This window comes from Psittacula echo (assembly GCF_963264785.1).
Source record: "Psittacula echo genome assembly, chromosome: 4".
Taxonomy (NCBI): Eukaryota; Metazoa; Chordata; class Aves; order Psittaciformes; family Psittacidae; genus Psittacula; species Psittacula echo.
Genome location: NC_137738.1, coordinates 26,632,318 through 26,641,722, shown reverse-complemented (window position 1 = coordinate 26,641,722; position 9,405 = coordinate 26,632,318). Strand labels below are relative to the sequence as shown.

General features: G+C 43.0%; 1 protein-coding gene across 1 annotated transcript in view; it reads right to left on the bottom strand.

Moving 5' to 3' along the window:
- Positions 1–410: 410 nt before the first annotated feature.
- The window catches only part of RGS7 (regulator of G protein signaling 7), a gene marked incomplete at both ends in the record, with an annotated part of 251,354 nt that continues 242,359 nt past the window's right edge, over positions 411–9,405 (bottom strand). Inside the window, one exon of the mRNA XM_080615558.1 lies at positions 411–572. Coding sequence (XP_080471684.1) covers positions 411–572 — 162 coding nt within the window. The remainder of the gene's footprint in view (positions 573–9,405) is intronic.

Sequence of the window (9,405 nt, the reverse complement as noted above, 5' to 3'; positions counted from 1 at the left end):
TCTCACATATTATATTATCTTTATTAAACATTTGGACAGATATGCATCCATTTATTATATTAATAATCTATGGCTTCTTACTTTGCAAATGCTGGTTGAAAGTTCACGAGAGCAGGCTTTTCTGTGAACTTTCTGTATTTATAATTTCAGTCACTGCAAAAAATCCTGAGACTATTGCCTGCTTAGCAGCATCTTGCACTATATTCCAATGGCTAAAACAGGGAAGCTGGGAGCTCTACGTCTGAATATCTCAAACTCTCTGAACAGCTTGATTGGAGTTTGATTTTCTTCTTAAATAATGCAAGTTGTTCTGAAGAGAACATATAATCACAATTATCTGATAGTCAAATCCTTGGTGACTAACATACAAAGCTCCACTACCGCTAATAGAGGTTTCATTTGAGCAAAGCTTATTGCAGCATTTTGTAGTCGCTAGAAAAAAAGTGTTCTTTGTGCGTGCTGTAGTTCAGAGCTGTGAGGTCTTTGTGAATGGTTACTCTCAAAGCGCTACAGAAGTTCCCCGGTTCAAGGTGGCTCCTGGCTCCTCGGAAAAATGAATGTGGGTTTCCAGCCTGGGAGGAGAGAAATAAGTGAAAAAGGAGCATCTTTGGGCTAGGCAGGACAGGTCTGCCTAGTGTGCAGCTCTGCAGCCAGGACCAGTCAGTGCTAAGCTGGTTCAGAGAAGGAAGAAAGGTAAGTGCTGACCCCAGTAAACACGACAAGCATCCATTAATCCAAAATCTCAGTTACAGTAGAAGCTCCTCCACTCCTATTTGTCAGAGCAAAAGGATTTTCAGATTATAAAACCAGGAGTCGCCATGTGGCCACCTAACCACATAATTTAGGACACAGAACATCCTTGAATGTGAGCCAGTTTAAACTTGAGTACATGTGTTAGATTAAAAAAACCCAACAACATCTATTCTCGATTTAAAAATTGCTAATGGTAGAAAAGCCACAAGAACCGAGTGCCATCCACACCAGTAGCAAAGTATTTCCCTGGTGAAATGTGTAGCCTTTTCCTCCTGCTCATCTGTCCAGCTCCAGCCACCAGATCTTTTTATATCTTTATTTGTTAGATTGGAAGAGAGTTAGTCTTGAAGTAAATACTTACCGTCTGTAACCAGTAACCCTCTAACCTTTTCTGGATATACTTAAAAAAATGTGTGCCTACAGCTTCTACGAGAAGGTGCTTTCTGGTCTTTTGGTTGCTCTCAGAGCTGTTGTCTGCATCCTGTCTCGAATTCTGTCAGCATTTAGGAGTGCCTAAAGCAAACACCATGCTTTGGAGCCCAGCACACATATGGAGGAAACAAGTCATCCTTGCCAAAAACACATGATCCCAGGAGTCACATTAGTTTTTGACCAGTTTTACCCTGGAGTTCCTATCCAGCTGATACCTGGGACATGAGCCGGCATGTCCCGTTTAAGCTCACTGATCCCCGGTTGAGGGTGTTCCCGACAGTATGCGCAGCCCCTACACCTTTTTTCTCTGCATCAGACTACTTTTCCCTGCTGGATAAATGACTATTGCTCAGTCATCTGACATCAAATGACAAAGCACCTCAGTCTTTTTCTTCTGAATTCCTTTAATCCTCATTATATATGATAACCTTAATCTTTGCAACATCTGCCAATGTTTTGATGATTTTATTCTCTTATTGGCCCTTAATACTGCCTCTGTTACTAATAGTAAAATGAGTTCCATATTTTTGCAGGACATATCAGAAGCAAAGGTGCTCACTGCTGAGCTGTTCAACTACAGAAATGATAGCTAGTATCATCATTATACTGTGTAGCCTCATTTCCTTGAAGTTATACATTATTATTCACTTCATGTCTAAGATATTATATGGAGTTACTGTTCTGTATTTTCAGATCAAAAGAGGGAGCTCTCTCAGAAGAGAGAGGTCTCTCAAATGATGTAAGGAAGGCTGGCAAGTAGAAGGCATTTTCTCTGATTCTATTATGCTTTTCAGGTAATACTGCCAAAGTTATTTATTAATTAATCAGCTCCGTGAACTACTTGAAATAATATGTTCTGCATGTACTAGCTGAATTAACATCTTATACGTAGGTGAAATGAAACCACAACAAAGACGAATAGAGGTTTCACAAGAATTTAGTGACAGACCATGAAGAGTGCTCTGGGAGAACTCTCTGGGAGAACAGGGAAACTCTCTGAGGCCTTGCTTTATTCAGAAAGGCAAATTCACTCTCTTTCTCTCTGAAACTGGTTCATACTCAATCTCAGCTCTACATGTCAACTCCACCTCTGTTTCCTCTTTCAGATACTGACATCTTTTGATATGCTTGATTAGTCTCTATTAAACAATTCCCATTAGAGTGCCAAAAAGACACACGTATTGCGTAGAACAAAATCACATGGCCCTTTTTCCACATGGACTTCTGCAAAAATAAGCAGCTACAAATAACCAGGGATGCATATTTTCCATGATTCATGCTGCAGAACCCACCATAGGCTCTGGGACTGTTGTACAGAATCTAAGCTTTCTCAGGAAAAAAAAGTTACGAGGCGGTCTGATGGTGAGAGAAGCTTTCCCAAACAGGAACTGAACATGAATCAAGTTGGAATGACTCAGATTGTTTTTGTGATTCTGCAGAGAGACAATCTGAGATAATAGCTGGGTTGTGTGAACTATTGCTGTAATTTATTACAATCAAAATTCAAAATACAAGACTTGTATTCATATTACTGTTGCAAGTTGGGTTTTTACTTTTACTACGTATATCAAGAACACTGTAATATTTCTAGCCCCTCTGTGTGAATAAACGCATAGAAAAATACTTATAGAAGTCCTCCGCATGCTTCAAAGGCAATCCGAACAAACATAGCAACATCCCTTTTGTAGGCTTGGTGAAGTACATTTTGGTAAGAAGACAGTACAGTTATAGCAGGATTGAGTTATGGAGGTAGGTAGCCAGCTTTAGGACATTGATGAATTTATACACGTAGAAGCTTGAGGCTTATGACAGAACAACATTTCCCTTCCAGAGGGTGAGAAAAAAAATAAAGAAGGAATGACTTGGAAGAATAAGCCTGAGCCTTTACTTAAGTATATAAATTAGGTTTGATACGAAGAAGGAATGAAAGCCAGGCTATTTCTGTTTCACAAAATAGAATTACTGCTCAGGTGTGGCAGCTACTGTAGTGTAAGCAGCACAAAGTATCAGTACAGCTAAAGGACATCTCTGATGTTTGTGTGTTGTACAGGCAGGTTAAGTAAACGGTTTTAATTTAACCAACCAGATCCCATGACTCAAGGTGAGAAAAATTCTTCTTTAGTGCTGTATTCCATCCTTAGCCAGAAAGCTGTTCCCAATCAAAACTATATTTATCCATTATTTACCAGTTTAGTCAACTGAGGACAAGCTGTTCTGAAAATATTTGTTTAAATCAGCCAGCCAGGCAGCAAGAAGGAGAGGAAAGAAAAAACACAACAGAAACACGTCTAAAATTCCAGGGAGAACCTTTCTGTTGACATTATCAGGATTTGGCCAAAATCTGCAGTCAACGAATGAGAATGATGGCTATTAAAATAAGGCAAGCAGACTAGAGATTCTAAAGAAAAAAGAGGCAGAGGCAGGAAAGTAGTGGGAACTTCCCAAGTTCTCACTAAAAAGGGAAAAATGAAGGTGCAGCTGCAAACAAGAAATGAAAGGGAACCAAAACTGGGAAAGTAAAGTAGAAAATGTGCGATCACTGATTTTAATGGATAGAGATGTCAGGCATTGGCCTTGCCTGCAGATTTTCCTGAATGGGTGCTAGAGCCACAGGCTGAGCTCAATGTGGCCAGGATATTGAAATAGCTGGAAAATTTAGAGAGATTATTCATGTCTGAATCTTTGGGAAGATCACATGTGGGTAATAGTAAAGGGAAATATTTATCTTTCATTTTAAATTAAGTTCAGTTTGGAAACAATTGGGGATTTTTTGTTACAAAACTATGTTTGGGGTCTGCCTTCTGAGAGAATATTTTAATTTGCAATTTTTACCCTGACAAAATTATTTTAGTGGAGCACAATGAGTGCAGTGGGTATGTATCAGTAATGACCATGAAAAGACAAACACCACACAGCAAGCCTTATAGGATTCAGGAAGGACAGGATCTAAGTTTAACCACAAAGAAATCTGAACATGTTAAAATATGTGTCTGAAATGAAGTGACTAGCAAATCCTCCAAAAATCAGTCTTTGCAAAGACAGTAAATGTGGAAGGCATATTGTCTTAATCCATAACAGACTGACACATCTTTTGAAGAACAAACTGCAATTCTTTCTAAACTACGAAGCCTTGAAGGGAGACCAGGCATGGATTTACAAGCCAAGGGGAAAAGGGCCTTCATCCGCTTTCCTTTTGCCCCAACCAGCCCTCCCCATGCTGCTGCCTAGCCTGTTTTTTAAATAAAAACATACAAATATGTAGCTAGTGGAGGGATGGGGGGATGACCAGAGAATGGGTAGACAGTAGATGGAGGCCACTTGTTTTTTTGTCACACTCTTTTCTGGTTTGCAATGCAGCAGCTTTACTTCTCTTATCACTTCTCCCCACTGATGATCTGTCCTTCTTGAGTCAGCTTCCACTGCAGTGAATGATTTCCATTTTTAGTTTACCATACATAAGTAATTATAACTTTCCCTGTGGACGTGGGCAATGAGCTTGCAGTCTTGACAACCACATGATAAATGATGGAAGCACATGTTGATGCTCCAGCTCATAGAAAAACACAAGCCTCCAAACCTTCTCAGGGTTGACAACGTGAAACAACCTTGTTATCACAGTTTTACAGTCATGAACCAGGACAGTGATGACTCATCATAGTAAATATTTGTTGTGTGACCCAGATCTAATTTTTCATGGCCACCACTTTCCTTCAGCGCATTCAGGTACCAGTGTCCTTGTGCATAGCAGCATCCTCCTCACTTTTGGGTGTTTGCCCTTGTCATGGTGTGCCTTGTCCAAGACCCCTATACTGCTGCCAATGCCCTTCTCAGGCTTAGGCCCCTCCACACACATGGGCACCATAGTCTGATTTTCCAGATGAGTAGTGTATTAGTCTTTCCCCGGCTATGTACATACAAAGGGATTCTTTGAACAAAACCAAGGAATAATCTTTCCAGAAGTTCTCCAAATTCTTGGGGAATGCAAGAACCTGACTGAAAAAAGAAACAGAACCTGAAACACAGAACCTGACTGACAAAAGCTGCCTCTGGTGGCAGACAACTGTCTCAAAGCTGTTCGCTTTCCAAGTGTGGAACTGAATTTGCTAGCATGCTACACTATTACCTCTCAAACCATAAAATGCCTGTGTAGGATTGCATGAAAAGTCACACAATGCCTTACTACCAAGGGGAAAGAGTAGTCAGTAGCAATCTCCCAAATAGTTATGCTTCAAAAGCATCAGCCTGCAGGAGTCACAGTAACATTCAAAACACCAGCAGCTCCCTTGGTGTGATCAGATCTGCTTTTCTCCATCAGCAGCTGAGCCAGATTTTGAACCAGCATTGTTTGCACACAGATTAGTAGAAGTAATAGCAGTAGTAGAAATAATAATAATAATAATAGTAATAATGATGTTTGCCCCTCCCCATCACTGACATGGAAGGCTTTGTAAAACAATTTTCCAGCACAGCTGTGCCAGTTGCACACACAAAGCACATCTGTTACATCTGTTTCATAAGATGTGCCATCAGCGCAGAGGCAGTGCCACACGACATATGCCAGAGTGCGAAAAGGCACCAGCAGACTTGCTGTAGGATCCTGTGAGGTGGGGGTGTTGTCCCTCCTGTGATCAGAGAGGACTGCCCAGCCTGCATGACAGCAGTCAGTGCTGTGCAGCCTCCTGTTCCTGCTTGCAGGTCCGTACACACTGCACAGTGGTACACAACTCTCCTCATTCACCTCTACAAGCATCAGGTTGACGGTGACTAATACAAGCTTTATTTGTTTCTTTATGAGGAAGATTTTACATTCCCAAAGAGGAATACAGTGTCCCATTTTAAATTGTCTTGTCTGTTTTTATAAAGCTGGAAGGATGGACCAACAAAAATCACCTGTGACGATGAATGGTTTTCAATGTCTCCCAAACCCCAGCTTTGAACTAGTTACTAATACCTAAACAGGTGCCTGTACAAGCCAGCTAGGAGCAAGCCAGAAGCAGGCATGTTTCCCTGCTCTGAGAATCGTCCTCCCATCACAGTATCACAGTATGCTAGAGATTGGAAGGGACCTCAAAAGATCATCTAGTCCAATCCCCCTGCCGGAGCAGGAATACCTAGATAAGGTTACACAGGAATGTGTCCAGGTGGGTTTTGAATGTCTCCAGAGAAGGAGACTCCACAACCTCCCTGGGCAGCCTTGTTCCAGTGTTCTGTCACCCTCACTGAGAAGAAGTTTCTTCTCAAGTTTAAGTTTCCCATCTCTCAGCTGAGTGCAGCACTGGCTGGGCACCAGCCCCTCAGCCAGGAAAATGCCCAGATGGGGTGATGGTGTGGACAGCAGCAGGGCATGGTCACGTTTCTTAGTCCCAGCTGCATCACACGAGCTGGAGCCAAGCAGCCAGCACAGCTCAGAGCTCTGCTGCGCCATGACAGCCCTCCTCAATCCCCTGGGAAGCTATCATTGCTCCAAGCTGCGGGAAAACCACAACCAGATCCAATGTTTTTGGTTTCTACTGCCTGCCCAGCCACATCAGACTGTCTCATTTTTAGCAAGTGATGTAGACATCAGTGAATTCTCCAGATATTAAAAGACTATCCTTCAGCCTGCTACACCACCTCTGAATGTGGCCCCCCACCTAGACTGCAGCCCTTCAAGTTATCCTTCATTTGTTTGTTGGTGTGCTCCCTTAGATCTGCAGATCGCTTTGATTATTTGAACATCTGGAAGCTGTCACATGCTTTTTTTGACCGTGACCCTCTGAAATATTACCCAGCAGGACTTGGGGGGAGACACAGTAAGGAAACAAAAACATCCTACTCATGAGAACATGTGGCAGGAATTATCAAATGACACCATCCCAAAGGGGAGTGCTATATATCCAAGCAAAGACAAACTTTCTCTCCATCCCCTAAAGCCAAGACAATTGCTTTCCATAACATCCATTCCAGACATAAAAAAAAATTACATACAAATACCTAATGTATTTTTTATTAAACATTATGTTATGAAACTTGGCTGTCTTACTAATAGGGAAAAAAGCATTTTGAGTTTCAAAGCTGAAAAGTAACTCCCCACATACATGATTCTCCATAGAATAGCCTCCCCAGAATTGTTCAGCATCCAAGGTCATGAGGGTGCATAGCCCTGGGTTGCCTGTTGTCCTCACAGCCAGACTGCAGATTCTTTGGGAAAGCTGGAATGTGATATGCAAAAGTGAGATGGAAAAGGTTGGAATACAGTCAGAGTTCCTCATCAGTCCCATCACACAGTCGGGGGGTTCTGGAGAAGAGGGGAAAGGCAGCCCAAAATCAGTGCAAATGAACCCCATGTATTTGCAGCTCCCACAAAACAGAATTTAACCATGCAAGTGGAAGCCCATGGAATTCAAGGACAGTTTTTATATTCAGTCTCTCATTCTCGTTCTCAGAAACAAATAGCAACTGAACTGGGGAGAGCTGTAAAGACCGTACCCCTGCAGTCTGGCAGTGGTTAACCACTGATATTTTAGCCTTTGCTAAGAGATTCCCCCTAAAACCAGAACTAGATGGGAGTGGGTTTCCTGCTGGCCGGCCTGTTTGCTTACAGATCACAGGACCAAAATCCCAGTGTCCTGGATGCAATCAGAGGAACAACCGGAAGTAGCACTCCCATGCATGACTTCAAAGCCCACCTTCCCCATGGGCAGCCAAGCTGGAGGGGGCTCTCTGCTGTTTCTTCCCAGGAACATACCCAGGCTTCCTCAGGCACTTGCAGTCAAATCTGTGTAACTACTTCTTCTATCAGCCCTCAGCCTCTGCGTGTTTCCAGACTCAAACCAGATCTTGATGTACTGCCTGTCATTGTTACTTCTTCATTTCAGGTTCCTTTCACATTCAGTGGCACAGCACTCTGACTTTTCATTATTTAAATCAGTGCCCAAAGCTACTGAAGTCAACTTGAGACAAGCCAAATGTATCCTGATACAATCCCAAAGACCTAGAATTAATTCATTGTAGTGCAGCAACATTGGTTTCTGGGAACCATCTTAATGGAGACACCCTCCTCTGGTGTAATCTAACAAAAATAATCCATGTTCTTTTCATAGGGATATGAAGAATCATGGAAACATAGAATGGTTTGGGCTGGAAGGGGCCTTAAAGATCATCTGGTTCCAACCTACCACTAGCCCAGGCTGCTCAAAGCCCTGTCCAACCTGCCCTTGCCAGGGCATCCCTTGCCAGGGATGGGGCAGCCACAACTTCTCCGGGCAATCTGTCCCAGTGTCTCACCACCCTCATAGTGAAATTTTTTTCCTAGTATCTAATCTAAATCTCCCCGCTTTCAGCTTAAAGCCATTAAGCTGAAATGTAAAGTGTAATGTAAAGTAAAATGTAAATTTCATGATCAGTAAACTCGCGTTGGTCTCATCCACTTCTATTGAGCCGATGCAATTCTATACCAGCCTCCTTACTCGGCACCTACTGCGCACTTCCAGCTCTCGCCTCCCTGTCTGCCTCAGCCTGCATTTCCGCTTCGGGATCCCGCTCCTTCCCCAGGAGAAGCAGCTGCAGAGGAGAGCGCAGGCAGCGCCTGCAGTCCCTCCGCGGGAACGGGCAAGATACACCCTCCTCCTTCTCCCGTGTGCTCCCACTCGGAACTGCCGGGAGTAGCCTCTGCGCCGCGTGGGCCCGCCCGGAACCGTTCCTGCACGCACCCACCAGGTGTCACTGCCGCCGCGCCGCGCTCCCAGCCCCATCCCGATCCCTATCCCCAGCCCCATCCTTATGCCTATCCCTATTCCCAGCTCTATCCACATCCTCAGCCCTATCCTTAGCCCTTTCCCCTCCTCTCGGCTTCTCGGAAGAAGGCTTTAAGGAGCGCCTTACAGCTGGTAAATGTTTTGGTTGCTGATGCTGGAAGTGAAACTGCAGTTGCTGCCCAGCAACTTGTACTGTCACCATGGCTCAGGGTTTAGAGAAGGAAAATTAAATCGGGTTTGTTTGTTTTCTATGAACATCAGTTCTTGGCACGAAAGTCAGCAAGACACAGCAACAGAAAAAAAATAAATAGAAAAAAGAGGCATATGATCACTTCAGAATTATTGCAGGGAAAAAGTGAAGAAATTTTTTTCAACTTTCTTCCTTTCCGATTCTATGCTCTACTTATATTTTCCAAATAATGGGCTATAATGGATACCAAAAATTTCCCATCCAATAAATTTCTGTCATCGGTATTTTTCTATT